Source organism: Pelobates fuscus, chromosome 1, assembly GCF_036172605.1.
Source record: "Pelobates fuscus isolate aPelFus1 chromosome 1, aPelFus1.pri, whole genome shotgun sequence".
NCBI classification, from domain to species: Eukaryota; Metazoa; Chordata; class Amphibia; order Anura; family Pelobatidae; genus Pelobates; species Pelobates fuscus.
In genome coordinates this window covers 211,194,821-211,218,688 of record NC_086317.1, presented here as the reverse complement: position 1 = coordinate 211,218,688, position 23,868 = coordinate 211,194,821, and the positions used below count along the sequence as shown (strand labels likewise).

The 23,868-nt window shown below is 37.4% G+C and overlaps 1 protein-coding gene across 1 annotated transcript; it reads left to right on the top strand.

Moving 5' to 3' along the window:
• The first annotated feature begins 1,886 nt into the window (after positions 1 to 1,886).
• On the top strand, positions 1,887 to 18,186 carry MATN1 (matrilin 1). The gene is made up of 8 exons (XM_063454390.1): positions 1,887 to 2,025; positions 8,961 to 9,307; positions 12,969 to 13,191; positions 13,317 to 13,442; positions 14,078 to 14,482; positions 15,549 to 15,701; positions 15,844 to 15,924; positions 17,925 to 18,186. Exons 1-8 carry the CDS (start codon positions 1,944 to 1,946, stop codon positions 17,975 to 17,977), a joined length of 1,470 nt encoding a protein of 489 aa, XP_063310460.1. The 5' UTR covers positions 1,887 to 1,943; the 3' UTR covers positions 17,978 to 18,186.
• Positions 18,187 to 23,868: the final 5,682 nt, after the last annotated feature.

The window sequence follows — 23,868 nt, the reverse complement described above, 5'->3', positions numbered from 1 at the left end:
ACTGCTAAATCCACCAAGAGAGCACTCAAAACATTTAACAAATGACAATAATACATACAGTGCATCTATAATGGATGTAGTAACTGTCTTATACTCCCAATGGTTGTGACTACCTTTACAGAGAGATAAAAATAGTTATAGAAACAGCTTATATTGAGAGATAACGGGAGTTATAGAGAGAGGTTATATGGAGAGATAGGAGGAGTTATAGGGAGAGGTTATATGGAGAGATAGGAGGAGTTATAGGGAGAGGTTATATGGAGAGATAGGAGGAGTTATAGGGAGAGGTTATATGGAGAGATAGGAGGAGTTATAGGGAGAGGTTATATGGAGAGATAGGAGGAGTTATAGGGAGAGGTTATATGGAGAGATAGGAGGAGTTATAGGGAGAGGTTATATGGAGAGATAGGAGGAGTTATAGGGAGAGGTTATATGGAGAGATAGGAGGAGTTATAGGGAGAGGTTATATGGAGAGATAGGAGGAGTTATAGGGAAAGGTTATATAGAGAGATAGGAGGAGTTATAGGGAGAGGTTATATTGAGAGATATGAGGAGTTATAGAGAAAGGTTATATGAGAGATAGTAGGAGTTATAGTGAGAGGTTATATGGAGAGATAGGAGGAGGTATAGAGAGAGGATATATGGGGAGATTGGAAGAGTTATGGGGAGAGAGTATATGGAGAGATAGGAGGAGCTATAGGTAGATGTTATATGGAGAGATAGCAGGAGTCATAGGGAGAGGTTATATATAGATAGATAGGAGGAGTTATAGGGAGAGGCTATATGAACAGATAGGAGGAGTTATAGGCAGAGGTTATACAGAGAGACAGGGGAAGTTATATGGAGAGGTTATGTGGAGAGATAGGATGAGTTATAGAGAGAGATATATAGAATGAGTTATACAGAGTGGTATAATAGAGAGTTCAGAATAATTATAGTGAGATGTATAATGAGAGATCCAATAATTTATACATCGATTTCTTTTACATGGCAATATTATACCAAGGAATATAAAGCATTATGCGGTGTATTAGAAAGATTAGCGTAATGCGATAGATTGAAATGAAAGTTCGTATATGAACAGGTACTTTGTTAGAATAAAACTTTACACTGCAGATGTGCAGTGCAGAATAAGGACCTGTTTATGCCAGACATGAAGGCATAAACCCATTGAGTGCTGCATGAAACCAATGATATTAAACCTTGTTCCTGTAGGGTTACTCATACTGCCTTATTGCCCTGTGGCAGTAATCTGCGGTGCTGAATGTTATGGAGATTCTTTGTGTGCAGGCTTCATTTCACCCTGAAGCTGAACAGAGACCTTTATGTCTTCCCTCTAGATACAGGACTCCTTTATAAGTCAAACTGAAAGGTTCTTATTTAAGGCCCCTTTACCTTATTAACCCATTTGTTAGCTCTGTCACTTCACATGCTACAAACCAATGCATCTAGTCTCTCCACTAAAAAATGAACAGTGAACAAATTTAAACATCCCCTCAAGCAAGAATGACTCGCCTTCAGATCTGCATTTGCAGGGTTAAAATAAACATGCAATTAAATATATATACTTAAACATATACTCTGCATCCTGGAGAAATTACCCACTGTGTTTTGTAAATCACTGGTTACCTGAACACCACATGAGGATACTGGGAGTTGTAGTTCAGCATTAGTTGTAAAACAATATGTTAGATATAATGTACCATTTCTAATGTGCGTTACAGGAAATTTCCGTTAACTGTATACTGCTACATTACCAAGTTTTAAAGTCTTATAAACTGGACACCTAATCCCCCATCCCACCCTTTCTACTCCCTTTTCACACCCCTCCAGCCTGTCACTCAATTGGGAGGTGTGTCTGAAAGGGTGTAGGTAAGATACCTTGAACACACACTGCCCATTCCATCATCCTCACTCTGCTCTCTGACTCTTCTGCGAACACCATGAGCCCCTCTCTGTGTCTCCTCTCCACCCTACTACTCTGCTACATCCATGCCACACAGGGAGCCCCACCACCGCAGCAAGGTGAGTACTTTCTTCTGTGTCACTGTCCTCTCTAGTCCATAAATTGCATAGTCTACTTTAGTTCTTAGTGACAATTGAGAAGTAGACTAACTTATAGGTATTAATTAAAGTGTCTCTAAGTGACCAAGCTTCCCCATAGTTTTAAAAAAAATTACTAATTAAAATTTAAAAAGGTGCAATGCATTGCACATAATTAATATATTATACAGATTGAAATGTTTCTAGTATGCAATAAACTACACAATTTGAAAGAATAGTTTGGATGATACTATTGCTCCAATACCATAACTTTTAGAGTCAACTAGTCCATGAGTACTTAATATTTTACATTTTGTAATTCAAAAGTTTTGCTTGCTCGGGTGCAATTTCAGAATGAATAAATTCTATTGATGCATGTACTTTTTCTAATAAAAGTAAAAAGGAAAGAAAAAAGTTGACAAACCGATATTTACTACTTTTGATACTCAGTATTTCAGTAATTCACATTGCCAGTTATTTGGATATATTATTATATTATAAAAATACATGGTAATCAGTTATATTAAAGTTTTAGTCTGTTATAAGCCCATTATTTCAAATATTGCATTGCGAGTATATTCATTCAAGCACTTGCACTTTAATTGTTTAGTTTTCACACTGTTTTTAATTGCTTTTATCACATTAATTTTGTATGCTCATAATGCTCTTACAATAGACTCATTTAATACACCTTAGCTTATTTAGCACTATTTATTTTTCTCCCACATTTGGATTTAGTTTAGGACCCACCGATATTGGGGTACTGTGAAGTAGTGGTGGGCTTAACACAATATGGCCATATGGTGGAACTGAATCCCCATATTTGGTCATCCTAGATAGGCAAATTAAGTAGCCTTATGAGATTATATGTATAGTTTTATGTGTGCGCCGTAATTTAATTTGTATCATTATTTCAGATATAAATTTTTTTCAGATCCAATACTATACCATGGTTGATGTCACTACGTGCATTAAGAACCATAATGCACAGTGTGAATTACACCATGCAGTGCAGGGGGTCCTAATCTCAGTACAGCCCTGGCACATATATATATATACTGTCATGCCAATAGTAGTGCGAGTTACATTTCTGGGCAACAGTATACACTTTCCCATTATATACCCTATATCATTTTGCATTTATCCACATAAAAATGATGCATTGGAAATGCTATGAAAATGCATTAATACTTCCTCTTAGGAATTTTGGGATGTTTGATGAGTGTGTATTTTTAAATGCTACATAGAGAGTCTATAAATGTGTGGGTGTTTTTTAAATCTGTTTGTAAAGAAAAAGTGGATTATATTTATTACAGTTTAAAGCATTTTGTTTTTTTATTGCCAAACATCTAGATGCTCTTGTGGTTTTCAACTTTTTTCTTTTCATTGTGGCTCTTCGCAATGCTTTACTATTTCATTTGAGTTCTTACTTATATCAGTTGCCTAAATTAATGTGGTCAGATGATAAAATATCATAAAATAACAGTTTTTTGCTAAGTGACTAAGGTCAAGGTTTAGCATATTTGGCATTCAGTCAGAGAATTTTGGCTTCCAAAATTGTTACTGCAACCTTCTTACCCTTGGATTATTTTAAATCGGGTACCCTGTACTAGGCAACCACGGCTTGTCATGTACTATGAATAATCATTGCAGACAGATGATTCATTAGACTTGTGCATGGCGAGAATGTTTTTTTGGCAGAACCATGTTTGCTTTTCTGGACTACCAAATTTTAGCCATATGGCAGTTTGACTCGCTAGAATTTTGGTAACGAAAAACTGATTAAGAAAAAAATCAGACACAACAAAAAATATGTAAAAATGGGCCAATCGATTCACTGCAAAGTACAGTCCTAATATAAATATTACATACGCATTTTGCAGTACACTGATAGGAGCATTTTCCCACCATTTGGTTCCCAGGTCAAGTGAGAACAAGCAGAGGGAAAAAGGAATAAAAGGAATTATCATATCTAGATATTATATATTTATGAAATGTGTAATATATAAATAATTTTTTACTGCTCCTCCTTTATTCCCTCTTTATGGCCACTTTGACTTGATCTCTGAATAAAGGCAACATTTAGTGACTGTCCCCTACGCATCGATCATCTTTTTCCCATCAGTCTTTTTTTTGTCTTAGCCATTGCGCGGTTTGTTTGTATCGTGATTTGGCAACATTTTTGCTAAGTTGGGAAATTCTAACAATCTCCCAATCGGCGAATTTCAGTTCATAATGAAACAAATCTCCAAGTCTAGGATTCATTTTTTAAGATTATGTAACAAGGAGACTTACAGCAGCCTATTCACTGGAATGGAAGTTTGAGAACCAATTTTTTAAATATCGAAAGATAGATTTTTTGACCAGTTGAAGATTTTTTTTTATTTTCAATATTGCTAGTTTGGTGTAAATGTTTTACGTCAATTCTAAAGTCACAACAAATCTAAATATATAACAATCGCATTACCTGTGGGTACAATTCTTAAATGTCTGCTAATAACTTAGCTTGACACATGAATAGTTCTACTGGACTACTTAATACTATAAGCATTTTTTAAACCTGGCTTATGTTTTTTTTATTCAAGAAGCTGATCTAGGCCAGTGGTTCCAGTCCAATCCTCAAGTTACACAAGTAGTTTTGGATTTAAGTTTTGGATTTCCCTATTCTGTTTCAGTGACGAAATTAACAAAACCTGAACCTTTGGTGTGCGTCGGCCGTCGGGGTCTGGGTTGTAAACTCGTGATCTAGGAAAATTCTATGCCCAACTACATGGAAAATTTTGGAGACTTAGGTTGAGATGGTAGTGTTTTTATTTAAGTTTAATTGGGAGTTTCCACTTAGCTGACTTTTCATTTGCAGGACAGTTATAAAAGATGTTATAGTCTTCTCACTTTAGAGCCCGTGTGCCTGTTTGTTTTTTTAATTAAGAAAAAAAAAAAACAGTTAGTGGAATTTGTAGCAAATAGAGTGAATATTATAAATTGCACTCTATTTTCTGTTACCAGCTGTATCACAGCTGACATTCTGAAAAAAAGATTTTTGACAATAGGTACACTACGTACAGGGTCAGCTGAACAATCCAGTAACAACCTTTTCTCACCGCTTGTGTGGAATGAGTGTGATTGTTATCGTTTTCAGAATGAAATACTATCCATGACACTGTTTCCGTAAGATTTATAAGGTAACATTTTTACAGCCCTGCTGTGGAAGGTGGCAATCTTACCAGTGAGAGACACTTGTTTTCTCTCAACATCGATACTGAAGTTCATGTTTAGTTTTCCTATATCAGTTGTGACTCAAAACTATTACCTCTCTTTGCAGAAGATGAACAGACTCCAAGTCAGCTTTTGGTTTTAAGGAGACAAAATAATATTTAACCTAAAGACTACACTTCATTCTATGAACATTTTGAATGTGATGAGTTATTTTCCGAAGAAGAAAAATGCTATATTTAAAGTTTAGAATTAATTTAAGTACAAGGTGATACCTTTCATGTTTACAAAAAATAGTGTTACGAAACAGGTCAAATATGCACATATTAAGTATTTTGAAGATATGATGCATCTTCCTAGCATATGATTTTGGCTAATACCTGTGTATACATTCATCATACTGGGCATACACTAGACTAGTGGTTATCAAACCAACAGTCCAGAACATAGACAATTCTTTTTTCTATTCCAAAGAGGATGCTGACAAAACCTGGAGCATTGGAGTACCGGAGAAAACTAAACAGCCAAGTTTTAATATCTAGCTCAGAATATTTACGTTAGAGAACAAATCACCATTGAGCAAAACTAAGAAGATTTATTTTTCCTGAATACTGTTTTGGACTAGATTTTCAAACAGCTCTATTAACTCACATACATTGCTGTTTAATAAATAGACCCCTGTGTACGACTTGACACGTTACACAGCAGAGGCATCCAATCATAAATGCAATCAGAATGTCATTCAAGTTTTTTTTTAAGTTTACACATATATATATCTTTAAAAACATAGAGCTTTAAGAAAATTGTGATAGTTTTATATCCTAAACTGAAATAGAATGTTTAAAATAAAACAGCATTTTTATTATGTTTGTAACAAAGATTCAGCATAAACGAATATGGCAAACAAATGACTATATAGAATGACTATAAATGTGCTAAATAATGTTTTGATTTATTTGAGATTTAAATCAAGCTTGTCTAAGTGTGCATTGATGAATTGCTGTGTTGGCATTTTGTGAATGTCCTCAGTTATGCTCCGAATTCTCATTTTACAAATTATCTGCCCGTGATCTCATGCCTTTTAAGAGGGCTTTCGGGGAAAAAAGCTAAATATTTCACCCATATTATTTTTACCTCATTATCCATCAGCCCATTTCTGTTGATGTCTGTCATTTTCAGAATCTCCTTATATCAAGGTAGGCTACATCTCTCCCGATGCTTTGCCAGCATTATGGCTGTAAGTACATTATGGGAGATGTAGGCCACAATATCTGGAGTGGTGAAGGTTGCCTACCACTACTCTATTTACTACCCCACTGTTGGTAATTTTCTATCTCTGGATGTTAGTCTCCTCTCTATTATTGCCTCATCCACCACCAATATAACTATTTATAAACTGTCTGAGTGTGCAGTAAGGTACAAAATCTGGGCTCCAGACATAACCAAATGATAAATTATCAGTCCAAAATGACACAGGCAATTTGTACATAAAGTTTACTCACTGCATTGACTTCTCAGGAACTAATAGGAATAGGAATATCCCACACCGCCAAATAAATCCTGTGTTATGAAGCACATAGAAATCCATTTTCCAGCAATCAGTAAGACAACATGATTTATCCAGAATATCTGTGAAATGTCCCTTCTGTGGGCTCCATAACTTTTTGCTCTGTCTGTCTATCAAGTTTCCTCAGTATCTTTTTTTCAGTGCTGTCCAAATTCCCTGATTTATATACTATACATTCTATATGTCTATCTTAGCTCACCTTTTCTAACTACAAGTCCATTCTTTTGCTGTTAGTGCATGCTGAGACGTATTAGCCGCGAGACAAACAAGGCATTTGCCTTGGGCAGCATTTTCCAGGGGGCGGCAAAAAAGCCGCCCCAAATGCCCAGGACAAATGTCTTGTTAGCCTTGTGGCTAACTAAAAATCCAGGCGGGCTGCTGGGCGGGCTGCGCTGGCGAGGGAGCACTTTCCCCTGAGCTCTCTGCTAAGCTACCTTGCGCGCCGCAGAGTGATGCCGGGAGCCGGAATATGATGTAATATTCATGCTCCCGGCATCACTCTGCGGCGCGCGAGGGAGCTGAGCAGAGAGCTCACTAATCAGTGCTCCCTCGCCAGCACCGCCCGCACAGCAGCCCAGCAGCCACTGGACCCCAGGGAAAGGGAGAACCCCCCCAGCATTCCCAAAGATAAGGAGGCTGGTGGGGTTGAATTTAAAACAAAAAGTGAGTGTGTTACTGTGTGTGTGTGTGTATGTTAGTGAGTGTGTGTGTGTTAGTGAGTGTGTGTCTGTTAGTGTGTTAGTGTGTGTGTGTTAGTGTGTGTGTCTGTTAGTGAGTGTGTGTGTGTCTGTTAGTGAGTGTGTGTGTCTGTTAGTGTGTGTGTGTTAGTGTATGTGTGTGTGTGAGTGAGTGTGTGTATGTTAGTGTGTTAGTGTGTGTGTGTTCGTGTGTATGTGTGTCTGTTAGTGTGTGTGAGTGTGTGTCTGTTAGTGAGTGTGTGTATGTCAGGGAATGTGTCTGTTGGGGAGTGTGTTACTATGTGTGTGTCTGTTAGTGAGAGTGTATGTGTGTCTGTTAGTGAATGTGTGTGTCTGCTAGTGACTGTATGTGTCTGTCAGTGAGTGTGTATGTCTGTTAGCTAGTGTATGTGTGTCTGTCAGTGAATGTGTGTGTGTGTATATAGAAGGTGGGGCAGGGTGGGGTAGCGCTGGGGGGGGGGGAAGGGGAGGCCTGAGTTTTGTCATGCCTAGGGCAGCACAAAACCAGGATACACCACTGAGTGCATTTATTTACCCTGTGGTCAGGCTTAGCACCGCAAATTTCGTTAACACTACACTCACAAACTGTGAGCTGAATACATATGCTTTGTTTGCCAAATACATATAGTGAGCAGGCCTCATGTTTGACAACAAAAAACAAACAAAAAAAAAAACTGCTGTACATATCAATATTAGTTACAGTTACCAGAGAAACTAGACACAACATTTTCCTTAAATATGCATAAAGTAGAGTGGCACTCGCTAAAATTTCCATCCGTAGACCAGCATAGGCCATTTCCAATGTTTCAATAATCATGAAGAAATTTGGACAAGGCACATGGTGTTTAGGCAGAGTTTATTGGAAAACCATACAACATTTTGGCTCCCACAGTAGCTTGATAAAGAAGCATTGTTTGCCTAAGCACCATATGTGTGTCCTATCCAACTTTCTTCATGCATGTAGACAACAATTTCCTTGAAGAATTCTAAAAATGCCTATTCATGATCACTTATACTGGTACTATTGATATCAATGGCAACCAACCCAAGTATTCTGGATTCAAACAAATATGGGGTCAATGTCAAAAGATAAAGGAACAGCCTCATCAAATTAAAACGATTAAAATAAACTAAATTAAAATGTGTTATCTGCCTGAACATGCAGTAATCAAATTGTAAGGACTGTTTTAGGTTCTCATCAACATAGTATGATAGTCCAATTTAACATAGGAATAATTCAGTTGACACTATGATATGTGACTCATTATTTGCTGTATCAAGGATGGAGTTAAAGTCCTAAATAATATGGATGACTGATGGTAAATAATAAGGCATATTTACAGAAATGCGCCTAATGACCTCTGACAGATGCCAATAATGACAATAATATGGTTTCTTGTAATTGTTAATTTATTTTTTCTTTGCCTTTATCCATAAAGGTCCCAATTGCAGGACTCGTCCGACTGATTTGGTGTTCATCATAGACAGCTCTCGTAGTGTACGCCCCTCTGAATTTGAGCAAGTCAAAGTCTTCCTTTCCCAGGTTGTTGAGAGTCTGGATGTGGGTGCCAATGCTACAAGAGTTGGACTCCTCAACTATGCTAGTTCAGTCAAAAATGAATTCTCTCTCAAAACTCATAAAACTAAAGCCGCTCTTCTTCAAGCTATCAAGAAAGTCCAGCCACTGTCTACTGGAACTATGACAGGGCTTGCCATTCAATTTGCCATAAACCATGCCTTCACTGAGGCAGAGGGGGCACGTGTGAGATCTCCTGACATCAGCAAGGTGAGAAAAGTAAAAATAAAAAATAATACTACATCTTAAAGTCATTTTTATTAAGCATTTTTACAGTAATTCTAATTATGATATATGTGTAAACGTTATATAAAATGCTTATGATACTTATATGGATTATTTTATGGCTCTCTATGCAAATCTACATACATTTCCCTATGAAAACACCTGTTCCTGACAGGCATATCAGCTTTGATAAAATATTTTCTGACTCTATTATTAAATGATCGCCTTCTATTAAATGATCACCTTCTTCACTTTAATATGTCTCTCAAGAAGACTGGACATTATATTCAATATGAACTTGTTCAATTTGATTTGTTGAAGGTGAAATAGAAATTATTTCTTTTTTATTTATTACCTATGCCTTTAAAACAAAAAGAAAAACTATATTCATGTATTTAAATACACAATATACAAAAAAAAGAAACCCAAATGACAGCTGGATTTAGAGATAAACATAAATGTTATATAAATGTTTCAAATCATGTAAAATTTCCATCAATCAGTTAGAGAAATCTATGATGACAATTGGAGTAGTTTCTAGACTGGGAATGACTCATTACAGACATTAATGCAATGAAGACATCTAGGTTTAAACAGATAGTTCTGAATACAGCACTAAAATGTACATTTCTTGACCCTAGTAAAAAACAGATCCATAAATGTCACAATCAATGTTGGGAATAAGTGGCCTTCTTCACTTTAATATGTCACAATTATTACCGTATTCTGGGTAAATAATTAATATTACAAGCTTGCAGAACACAAAGTAATAAATTATCACCATTGATCTGAATGAATCTCTGGTACTCAGGATGTTAAATTTGACTTCTGTCCTCTTTTTGGACATTTAGCTAAGGAATGCATTCGTGATAAGGTAGAATAGAAACCTGCCAGAGGTGTTATCTGCAGGGATTTCCAAAGCACAGCATGTGGGCCCCATATAAGGTGTAGGGTAACGGGCTTTCACGTCACAACATATTCAGAAACACACAGACTATTGTGAGGCAAACACTGCCACTGATTTTAGTTACATTTAAATGTAACACACCAATCTTTCATTTCACAAATTGTAAAACAAAGTAAAAGCATTGCATACATGTGTAGAAAACATGTTTCAGGTTATAGTCACAATTAAATGAAGTAAAGAGTGTGGTTATGAGGGATAAGGAGTCTGGTATAAAAACGTGGCTTTATAGATGGTTCTGATAGGGTTCTCCACTATAAAAAAATTGAGAAAATGTTTTCAGGGTGAATCAAAATGGCTTTTTAAAGTTGTCTGTCGGTGAGCATCAAAGAAAGAGTGTTGTCAATTAAATAAAATCATTTTCAAACTATTAATTTGGTAACTAAAAAAAAACAAAAAACAGAAGGTCGCCACCCCAATTCTTACAACATCAATTTGCATGCTGCAAATTAGATACCTGCTTACTTATACATGTACTTTAGGGATGTCTATCTTTACTTAAAATGTGCCTATAAAAGGACCCTTTATTCCTTATTAACTCATCAGAAACAGGACCACAGCAAAAATGATTAGACCAAAGAGGCTGGGGACTGACTGTGAACTGCATTTGATTTGTATAACTGCAGCCAGTCCAGATGGATGCAATTAGCAAACCAGCAGCCTTCTGGAGTGACCAAACATATCTGCTCCTATTGGTGCCATCTGAGGAAATGATCTATAGTTGTGTTTGGAGGTTGCTGCATTGCTTGTATTGATGCAGGAGTAATGACAGACATGGTTATTCACCAAAGTAGCAATTCAAAGTGAATTCAAACTGCATTTCTAATTTAAGACCAGAGTGGCTGATCTGGAAGTATAGCTGACTTAGCGCAGCTATATTTTCCTTGCATTTTTGAGTGGCTGATCTGGAAGTATAGCTGACTTAGCGCAGCTATATTTTCCTTGCATTTTCATTTAAGTGAGTAACCCAGTATGTGTGTATCATGAACAGCTGTCATTGTAGGTTCTCGTGCAGCATTATCCCGAGTGATGGGAGTAAACAGGAAGCTGAAGAGATGCAATGTCACTTCCTCTCCACCCATTAATAGCCTCTTTTACACAGCAAATGCTCTGCAGGAAGGAGCAATTATTACTCTGTACCACTACCATTATACTTCAGCACCTCCATAATTCTAACTACCTTAACCCTTAATGTAACCCCATTCCTAAATACAAATCTAAACAAACATTTCTGTCTAACTTTTACTTCTCTGTAACACCAAATAAACATTTTATTTTCAATTCTACTTATCCTAAATTTAACATATTTCTAAACCGAAAACCCCAATATCCAGACAACCTGCTAATCCCAAACAACTTAACTCTAGAGACTCAATTTACCAAAACTCACACTAATGATAAGTTTGAACTCTGTCTAAACCCTCTAACCCTAAACGTATCCTTTACCCTCATATTAATTTAAAACCCTTTACCTATGTGTATGTTTTATAAAGAAATCATTTTTCTTTGCGGGTCGGGCAGGATTAGAGGGGTGTCTTAAAATTTTGGGCATACAGCCCATTGGTCCCCTTATCCCACACTGGACTTAGTAAAAAAAGCAATACAAATATTTGAGGCCTGGAGGCCATTGTACCGCGTAACCGATTGCATAATATTGGACAGAGTGTTCACACCCAATTTCTCAACCACCCCTAGGTACCAGGAAAGGATTCCAAATAAGAGCTTATTATCAGACTGCTGGTAAGCACACACAACAAAACAGTAACAACAAAGAAAAGCTTAAGAGTTCCATCTGACAGTTTGAAACTTCCCTCATTCTGCAGTTGATTTCACCACAGTGGAATGCTATATCTCTGTTATGCAATGTGAATTTACTCCCAGGTGCCTGGCTCTTAAATTGACCCATGAAAACATAATTTCTACATATATAGCTATGTTACAAGATTAAGAACAGAGGCTTCTTCCATATGGTGGTAATGCAGGCATGAATAGATGAGGAATTTGGCCATTGCATACAATGTTTGCTGATGGCCACATCCTGTCCACTTCTCAATTTATTCTTTAGCAAAATAGCTATTTCTTCTGACATTGTTTAAGTGAACTGCAAAATCGATGCCGCTTTATTCCAGAGAATCCTTTATAACATAGGTGTTATAGGAACATGTTATAGGAACATGTTGAAGATACAGTAATAGTCCAGTGGAGACTGATGGAGAGTGTGTATGTAGAGATAAATAACAGTGAGATGTTGTATTCACACCTCACCCATGATTTTTCCACCTTTTTGTAAAATTACATTGTATTGAGCTTTTCCGATTTACACTACATGCCTCACACATTGCAAGTACAAAATGTATATTTGATATGTAAGATATCAACCCCTTGTGGCAAAACTAATGAATAGAGAGCCTTATTGCAAGATTTGTTTAAATGTTTTTATTTTTCATAAAACATTTGACACCGCTAAAGTATTAGGTATATTATGTAAAAAAAAAAAAACCTGGAAAATATTTCTACTAAATCAAATTGTTTCATTAGAAAATATGGAAACTTTTAAGGGACGTTAAACAGGAAGGATATGTTCTAGACTAAAGGGGAGTTATGAGACACATTTGGTGTGAAAAGTAGAATCTAGATTGAAAAGGTAAAAATTGTAATCTTTTATTATGTCCTGGTCCCAAGGTGGCTATTGTGGTAACAGATGGCCGTCCCCAGGATGGAGTGAAGGATATTTCTGCAAGAGCTAGGGAGAGTGGAATAGAGGTATTTGCCATTGGAGTGGGACGTGTGGATTTGAACACCTTGCGTCAGATTGCTAGTGAAAAACTCGATGATCATGTGGATTACGTAGAAAGCTATAGCGTTATTGAAAAATTAAGCAAGAAGTTCCAAGAGGCTTTTTGTGGTGAGTCATTGATACTGCTGTTTAGTAGCACAGCTTGATGTGTGCAATATATGTATATTCTCATACATATATATATATGCACACACAATATGCATTAATGTTCTCCTTCTTTTTTATTGTTCAAGCCATGGCTGACCTCTGCTCCTCTGGGGATCACGATTGTGAGCAAATATGTGTCAGCACCCCAGGTTCATACACTTGTGCATGCAGGGATGGGTTCACGTTAAATGAAGATGGAAAGACCTGTAATGGTGAGCTATATTAAAGTAGAAATAGAAGACAGAATCAAACCATGCATGCTCATGAAAACGAGTAAGACTGAATTCGTAAGGAAAAAAAATATTTTCAGAATACACATGACAAACGGAAAATGTATTTAAAACATGAAGATGTAGCATGAAGCATTTTAATAGATCCATTGGCCAAAAAATAAGACCAGAATAGCTCCACTATTCAGTCCATTGATCCTGTACTGTGGAAAGGTGTCTGCCAACACAGACTGTTATTCAAGTAAGGTGCTACCCAAGCAAAAAGAGAAAGAAAGACAGTTGAGAGATGATAAATGGCTGGATGTGGTAAGTAAAATAGCAGAACAAACAAATGCAAATCCTGGAAAACAAGAAGAGAAAAGTCACTGAAGCACAAAAGAAAATTGGTAAGAGGTGTGAGAATGTGATGAATGTCAGAATGAGACATTGTCAAGAATTCCAGAAATCTTTAGGCAACCCTGGATAATGTAAGAGTCTGAAAATGAATGGTCATAATAAAGGAATCTGGTTATGTATTGGCAAGTATGAAAGGATAGATATTACCTTTATCCAATTTTATCCTGGTTCATCTATGAAGAAAAGTAAATATATTAATAACTTGTTTCCATTCTATTTAGCTTGTGGGGCCTCTGCCATCGACCTGGTGTTTTTAATTGATGGATCCAAGAGTGTACGCCCAGAAAACTTTGACCTTGTCAAGCAGTTCATCAACCAGATTGTAGAGTCTGTGGATGTGGGTGAGAACAAGGCTCACGTGGGCCTCGTCCAGTACTCCAGCTCAGTCAGACAGGAGTTCCCACTGGGAAGGTACAAGAGCAAGAAAGACATTAAGTCAGCAGTAAAAAAAATGTCCTATATGGAGAAGGGCACCATGACAGGCCAGGCTATCCAGTTCCTTATTGATAACAGCTTTGCCATATCCAGTGGGGGAAGACCAGGTGTCGCCAAAGTTGGCATTGTTTTTACAGATGGACGCTCACAGGATTACATCAATGATGCTGCCCTCAAGGCCAAAGAACTGGGTAAGTTGGTCTAGTGTCATAGGTAGGTAGAGTTTCATGACATTTTTATTAGCTTCATAAATGTGAGAAAATGTCATGTTCAATTGTAATAAAACAGAAAAATAAAACATAATTAAGGAGCATATTATAAAGAAAAATATAAGGTTTGGGCGTAACACCAAGCGTAAAACATTCACACTCAACGTGAATTAGATAATGTAGTTAAAACCAAGTTTATATCGAAATTGAATTAAAACAAAACAAACAAAAAAAAATGTACTCGAGGAATAGAGAGAACACCAAAAAAGTGTTAAGATATTGTGAATTAAACAAGCACACGTCAGAATGTGCTGACTATCTACTCTAAAATTCTACTAATTAGATATATAATTTGTCAATAATGCATATAATATAAAAATGATATTAATGGAGTTGTGAATTAGCCGTTTTCAAGTAATGTATATCAAAAATGACTCACTGTATTCACAACTGACACAAACTTTATCCTGAAATTTAAATGTAATGTTTAAATTAATATATGTATATATAAATCATATGTGTTCCTTTGAGCTGGAATTGGACAACTGCAAAATTGCAGTTTTACTATCAAACTAAATGTTAGATCAGTGAAAAAACAGTAATGAGTACTTATTCTCTAAGCTCTACATTTTTAGTTGTTGAAAATCATTCCTTATGATGCTTTGTCATCCATTTGCTGTAGATAATGATATATATTGATGATTCACATTCTGAGTCAATTAAAATAATGTTTTAGCGAAGTTCAGGAAACTTACTTCATCTGTTAATGAGTGGGATGGTATTGAAATATTGGACTCCCCATCGCTTCTCTCTTTTTGATTTTATCTTCTAGAAGTTTTCTTTCATTTACTCTATTAGTAATTTATCTGTATGATTTGTAAAAAGGCAATGTTATGCTTTTGATTATAATTGTGTATTTTTTATATTCTACTTTCATTACTATTGTTCCTTCATTCTCTTCTGTATGCCATGTCCATTTTGAAAACCATTAAAATATTTTATAGAATAGAAAACATAAATTCACAGCTGACTTTCGACTATTTCACAGGTTACAAGATGTATGCTGTAGGTGTAGGCAATGCTGTGGATGAAGAATTGAGAATGATTGCTTCAGAGCCAGTGGCTGAACATTACTTTTACACTGCTGACTTTAAGGCTATGAAAGAGATTGGCAAGAAACTGCAAGTTAAGATTTGCGTAGGTAAGTGCCAATAATAAGCCAACAGAACCCAGAAGAATTGGAATGTTGTGTTACTGCTAAATGGAAAGCAATGACTGCGTTATGAAAGCATGTAAAGAATTGAGTTGAATAACCAGTGGATATTTTCTTTGTTTTTCACCAGAGGAGAACCCATGTGAATGTGAATCCATTGTCAAGTTCCAGACAAAGGTGGAGGAGCTTATCCAGTCACTTACAAAGAAGAATATCCTTTTTTATATAAGATGAGCAAAGAAGGCGTTATCTAATTTTTAGTTTTGATAGATCTGTGTAGTTTCATTCATAGATTGAATAACATAAAACTAGAGATACCTTATACATATACCACTAACAGAAGCCATCTTAACTATTGGTCTCAGGATTTTGATGACCAGTTGGGTGAGATGTATTGTTTCTAGGACAGTGTTTCTGAAACCAGTCCTCAAGACCCACCAACAGTCCAGGTTTTGTCAGTATCTCCATTGGAAAAAAAACAGGGAAATATATAAATCCTGGACTGTTGGTGGGTCAAGAGGACTGGTTTCGTAAAATATTGTTCCAGGGGAGTTAAAGGAGAAGTAAAATTAGTTATGCAGGTTACACCGCATATTCTGTTGATTTTTAAAATAGTCATTAACATAAAACCTTTCTAAAACAATCAGACTAAATTTTAAACAAAATCAACATCTATAAGTTGTTTTGATGCATGATTTTATTAAGACATACCTGCTAAACTTCCCTGTTCAACTTCTGGGTTCTTTCTGGTCAGTGGAACTGACAGCCTGTCCCTTTAAACATACTATGAACAGAGCACTGCTTAGGCAATCTAGTCCCTAGTTCCCTTCTGTATTTTGAAATCTGCTCACCGAGCAGAACTGTGTGAATTATAAGTGCGGTGTAAGTGACAGAGAACTTATACCAGTAAGTGGAGCACTTTAACACATATAGCTTACCAAATGGTCTCTCATTCAATAATGGTGTGTAAGGTACATATCGAGAAAAAATATAAAAGGCACAATATAGTGCAGATGGTTTCAAGATAATAATAAAATACAATAGAATTATATTGATAGTATCTTAAAAAATGGAACACTCACATTTAAAGGAGCCTGTATATAAGTACACTGGCTCCGTATTTTGGCTTGTGTGCTTATATGGGATAGCACCACCCGTCTCCTTCAGTGTGGGATATTCCTCAAAAGAAAAAAATGGGAGAAGCAGACCAATGTGTAGAAGGTGTTTGTAAAAGGACAATATTTAAGAAATAAATGGTGTGCTCACCTGGTCCTGAGCCTGTGGGTCCCGGGTCTAGAAATAAAGGTATTGTGCCAATTTAAATGGGGATGGCACTACCCCATGGAAGATATTCCTGAGGTTTCCAAAAAAAGGACTTGAAAGGATCTTAAATGAAAAGTAGTGAATTTATTCTAATATAAAACAAAATAAAAACAATAATAGTAAAAAGTCCTTAATAAAAAGTCCTTTGAAATAGCCAATACGCGTTTCACTCCTTCCTATGGAGCTTCCTCAGTCAGCTGTGATGTTTGGTCCTCTAGATCTTTCTTTTACTATTATCGTTTTTATTTTGTTTTATATTAGAATAAATTCACTACTGTTATTTTACAGGAACAATCCCCAATGCGTTTGGGGTCTTTCTAGTGAATGGTTGCCCATTTTTAAATTTTTTTTATTTTTTGTAAGTTTTATATTTTTTGATATATTGATATATGTATCCATAAGATGTATTTTTTATATTTCCAAATTTTCCAAAAATAATTGTAAATATTTACCCCAAATTATGAAATCCTTTGGAAATCTTATTCAACAATATCAAATTGAGGACAAAGTGAGAAAAAGTAACCAACAGAGGGAAAAAGAGGGAATATATATTAAGTAGATAATAAATAAATAAATAAATAAATATAGATTTATGTATTTTTTTACTGCTCATTCTTCCCTCTGGTAACTTCTCACGTGATCTGTGTATAAAATGTACATGTCCTCTGCAGACCTGCATGTAGTGGTTCCAAACACTGTAAAGCTGACATTCGCACTTTATATAGAGTAGGTAACAAAACAACAGCTTATATTTTACCTCTATAAGTAACGGTAGATTTAAACTATCTCAATAAATACTGGAATAATTCACACCATTCTGGTAGTTCAGTAATTTCATGTGAAAGCAATTTTTGCAATCCAGATATCTTTCTTTAACTTATTGCTTACTCGAAGCAGTATCAAAAAGAATCACTGCCCTGGAGAACAAGATCACTGTGTGAGCACATCACTCTCCATCAATAAAGGATCAATATCACATCACCATCACCTGATGACGCTACCGTTGATCATAACCCTTTTTCTCTGCACTTCTGCATTGATAATCTGAATTGGGCTGCCGGCAACATGCATGGAATATAAAACCTAGTGGTTATGGAATGTATTGCAGCCTGCAAAATATATTGTAAACAACATCTGTATGGCATAACTAGAAATGATACACATGTAAACATACAACTAAAGTTCTCTGTTCATAAATACTAATACACATACAAACATCAATCTATATATATTAATATGTAGCAACATATAAAACATACAGGTATTTGTACACATATGAATACACACATATATATACATACATATATATATACATACATATGTATATATATATATATATATATATATATAGATATAGATATAGATAGATAGAGAGGGAGAGAGAGAGAGGGAGAGAGAGAGAGAGAGAGAGAGAGAGAGAGAGAGAGAGAGAGAGAGAGAGAGAGATCTGTATATGCATATCTGTGTACAAGGTTCTAAATCTATACATATATTGCTACTTTATATTTTACAATATTTGTGTGAGTGCTGCATGTTATATTCAGTAGCCTAGAAAGAGCTGAAATATATATATATATATATATATATATATATATATATATATATATATATATATATATATATATATATATATATATAATTCATATACACAATGTGGTTAATATGTTGCATCATCCATACTTTTTTTGGCTTTCTGGCTTAATACAATGGTTGGAGGTTAGGTAAAAACCTTGTTTTTGTTGATGGACCATGGACATTTAACTTTGTTAAACACCCAAGTCCAAAAGAAATGCACCAAGCTGTTTTCACACCTCCAGAATACTGTATGTACTACTCCATTCACAATACTACATTATTTAATATAACAGTCAGACATATACATGTTCTTTTATTAACTCTCTGCATGAATATTCTACATGTGTAGACTGGAAAATGAAAGACAATGGGTTACTGACATAACTCCATATGTGTGTGCTTGTATATATGATATATGAAAGATTTACATATATACACCTACATACACATCAATATATATTTGTTAATATAGCCCACGCTAATGTTTTGCTGTTCAATAATAAAAACTTAATATATACGTGTATATATATATATTATATATATTTGTTTGGGGGGGGGGGGGTGTTTTTTTAAAGTCCACATTCCTATGTGAATCGTATGTTCTGCTTTTCAAATAATTTAATTTCATTGTTAGAAAGAGGTCATTATAAAAATAAAAAAATAAAAAAAATGTGTGCAGTTATTATTTTTGATCTATTAGTGCAACATCAACAGTGACCACAAGTGGGAGCCCTCTAGGTCTTTGTTCACCATACATTTATAGCTGTCCAATCTGAAGAACATAGAGTATGAATAGTTCAACAAATTATAGTTACTGACATTGTATACTACTATTGCGTATAACTGCAATTCTTAATGTGACCACAATATATTTCCATCTATCACACATAATCTAAAACTGAGCAAGTACTTTTGGAATTTATTGTACTTTTCTTATCAATAAAAAAGGAAATAGTAAAATACAATTCATACATAAATGTTGAACCATCTGTTCTTTACTGATATAGTGTGTAATAATATAATTTATAAGTCTCTGTTAGTAATAGGAAGAAAAGCATGACCTATTGTACAACTGAATCTTTGAGCTTAACCTTTTAATTGACACTCAGGGTGTCACCCTGTTTTTATCAGTAGTTTTGATCCCCATAGACACTTTGTGAGTCTACCTTTTTAATTGAATTGGCACACCACAGAAAGACTTGTTTCATATCTTAGGTAGAACAAAAGTACAAACATACCATAGCAAAGAAACCTTCTAATGTTTGACAGAGCCAAGCAAATAACATTTAGAGAGCCAAATACTGTTTTAAGAGCGCAGTTTGTGGATTAATTATTTTACGATACTGACCTTGCGTGAATGCTTAAGTTTAGCATGTACTGGGAGAAGGCATGTAAAACGTTACCCTAACTGACTGTACGAACTGTGCAAACAGTTTGGACCATACCTGTTGCCGCTAATTATTTAACTAAGCCACACGTCTTCGAAAATATATATATACCTAAAGTACTTGGATTTTTTTTTTTTTTTTTTTGAAAGCACTAATTTAACGCTCTGGATTTCGGTGGACAAAGTAAGAAATTCAATAGCGGTTTGCAAATTCTACTCACAGCTTCTAATACAAAACATTGACAGCTATTGTGAAAACTCACGGGTAAATTTGACCCAGTCTGTGAAAATGTTGACTTAGAGGTGAGCTGGAATGCATTGTATGCGTTCCACTGGTAGTCATAGTGACCATGTGGAACGCAAGGGGGAGTGGTACACAGTCTTAGCGAACAGCCGATCTTAGCCGTGAAGCTGTAAGAGAAGCTCTACGTGTAGAGGATCCGGCTGAAGGGAAAACATGTCATGAACTAAAAATGAATAAAGGATGGATGAATAAAATAACCTGGGGAAGTACAGCTAGGGACTCTAGGACGGAGCATATGAATGGGACTCAGTCCCCAATGCAAAGCATTTCCTATACAATAGTACAGATCTGGACAGTAAATCCAGAAAACTATAATGGAGTGAACTACAGATCACACTGAGGATGATGTGGTCTGATGATTTGGCAGCTACTGAAACAATCAGAGATACACAGCCATATGTTTTACAGCACTTACATGTAGTGTAGTAGTGGTAGTGGTTTGTAGGCGGTCCTAGCCATAGCTGGCCACAAACAGGACAACAAAAAAATAAAAACTAGAGTATATATAGTCTGTATGTCCTGACTGTGTGTAGTAACATACAATAGGGTTACATGAGAACAATCACTACTTCAAGCATATGGCGTTTGTACTGGTGATTTAACAGAAGTTGCGCTGCTCGAGTGTGCATTGATTGAGGATAATGCGTAGGAATGATGAAATGCGCAGGACGTTCAATGTGCTTGATGTGTTTATATACTTTGTATCTGTAAGCACAAATTGTTCACTAAAGTATTGACCTTGTAACGACTGGGTAGAGAGAGGAAACGTAGAGTGATTTGTAGTTATTACACAGTGACAGAAGGAAAGCCCATTGCTGTTTGGTTGAGGTCCCCTAGATGCCTGGCTTGCAGGACGCAGTGTCCCTCGGTGACAGCCGTGGTGTTTCCCTGGGAATGGTGGGGGGAGATTGGTGTCTCCCTGTGGGTAAGGAGACTGTGCCCCTAGAAGGGTAGGTGGGCGCAAGCTGGGTGATCAGGTGGGAGTAGGCTCCTGTATCTGGGTGGCTGAAGCTCAGGCGAATTGAGCGTCGGTGTTTGCAGGTGGCTGGATGCCTCCTCTGTAGCAGTAACTGTATGTTCCCTTCGCTCGGGTGAATGGTAGGTTAGCTATTTATCGAGGGGAATTCGGCACAAGAGGTGACAGCATGGAAAGGGTTAAGTGGAAGGAAAGCTATACGTTTGCGTGAGGTTGTGGGCTCGACGTTTGTTAGTACGAAAGCCGAATGCGGAATATACCGTAAAGAAAAAGTCGAACAGCGGGAATAGCCCGAAGGCGGCCATTCCCGCCGGTTACCTGGTGTTCGTTAGTTTGTGAGTTTGCGAGCTTCTTTGCGAACAGCAGTTGGCGGGAAGCCGCGAGGAATGACGGGACCGGAAGCGCGCTGTTGAGGACCCGGAAGTTGTGCTGACGAGAACTTCCAGACGGCGACGATAGGTAAGCTGGGGTTACTGTAGATTTAAATAAGGAAAAATAACCCCTCCCACAAATTCAGGCATACGCCTTCCACATATATATATATATATTTTTTTTTTATTATTTTTTTTGGAGTGCATGAATGAAACAAGACAGCTTACCACGCCACAATAGCGTTCATAAGCATAAACAGATCACGTTGATATTACAATTGTGGCATTTAAACAGTGCACATTTTTTATGTATAGATGCATAAACTTGGATTAATATTTGTTACTCATTTCAATGGTACTTACTGGCTTAATCTGCGCTTTTTGTGAAGGGTGTGACTGCAGGATTAGTACAGTGCTTGCAGGTGAACAGTGTGTAACAAGATGTGTGAGCGCTGCTAAGTATGCAAGGTTATGATATAGGCCACTGAAGTCTATTTCGCTGTGTTGCAGGTACCCAGCCAGGTCGCAGGTACCCAGCCAGGTCGCTGTGTTGCAGGTACCCAGCCAGGTCGGCCTTACAGATAAGCATAGCGCGAATGAAGTTAAGGCCGTGTTAAGTGGGTGACCTAGTGCAACATGAGAGGCTAAGGCATGCGGTCACTAGACAGGCTAATCCACACTATAAAAACATATAATAACATTGCTAACAAGTGCAATCAGAACAAGTGTTACATTGACAAAACGATTGACCAGGGTAATAGACATTTAAGAAATCATGCTTATTCCAAGTGTGCTAAGTTTCGTCTATCTCAGGGATGCATTGCTTGAAAGTATTGTGGGACAAAGTCCTCCGTGGCTGCATAGACGTGGTGGCGTGGCAGCAGTCCGGGCCGCTGTGCGGCAGTGAGAGTCAGTGGAAATCAGCCTTTTCCTGTTATCGGCACTAGCAGGGCACATATCAGAAAATCCCGTGGGGCCTCTGTGTCGCGGAGCATGGAAGTTGGAGGGGCTCTGCCGCTGCCATCCGGTCCTGCATGAGTGCCTTGGGTGGTGAAGGTGTGTGCTCGGTGGTGTTGGAGTTTCTCTGCTCTCCGTGTCTTTTGGTGAGGGTGAGTCTCTGTATGTCCCCTCAAAGTAGCGGCACAGCTCTCCAGGGTGCTGTTTGAGGCAGTGTCTCGCTGCTTGTGGGTTGAGCGTCGGCAGATTTTTTTGGCTTCGTCTGGTGTAGACTGGGCATAGGCCCCTTGAGTGCGCCATTTTAGTTTGTGGGGCGGCGGGCTGTGTATAGTGGCTTTCCGAGCCCGTCGGTACCCGGGCTTGCGGTATCGGGTGCTTGGTCTGCGGTTGTTAGGGTTAAGTGAGGCTCTTGTTGCCTTCTGCTGCTTCATGTTGGTCGGTGGCATTGTTATACGTTTCTGTGCTGGTACCCTTGCAGGGGAGGTGGCGGACAGTTGGGTGACCACTGTGGTTGCTCGATTTTGTGCCAGTATGGTTTGCCACCGTGTCCAGAAAAGGTTGAAGGCTGCCGCTATGCGGTCCTCTTGAGGGTGCCCGCTTGCCAGCTGCGTTGATAGAGGTTGGGCCGGTAGGGGCCTAGAGGCTCGATCGGCAGCCGCCATCTTGGCCTCTGGGTACATGCTGCTTGCAGTTTTGGAGGTTTGTGGGGTTCTGTAGCCCTGTGAAGTCCGGACCAGGATAACCCCCGCTGGTCCATGGGGGGGGGGGGGGGAACAGGGGCCCGTAGTTCGCGTGGTGGCTTGTCGCGGCAGTGGTATACCGATCGTCCCTCCTGTGTTATATTTAAAAGAAGAAAAACTACCACAACAAGAGGACATAGTCTTAAATTAGAGGGACAAAGGTTTAAAAGGTTTAAAAATAATATCAGGAAGTATTACTTTACTGAGAGGGTAGTGGATGCATGGAATAGCCTTCCAGCTGAAGTGGTAGAGGTTAACACAGTAAAGGAGTTTACGCATGCGTGGGATAGGCATAAGGCTATCCTAACTATAAGATAAGGCCAGGGACTAATGAAAGTATTTAGAAAACTGGGCAGACTAGATGGGCCGAATGGTTCTTATCTGCCGTCACATTCTATGTTTCTATGTTTCTATGTTCGCCACATGAGTAGGCCTCACTTGCTTAATCGGTGAAAGTCGCTTGTAATGCTGTTTGTGGGGTATCATTCTATTCTGCTTAGTATCCCCTTACAGTCAGTGGCC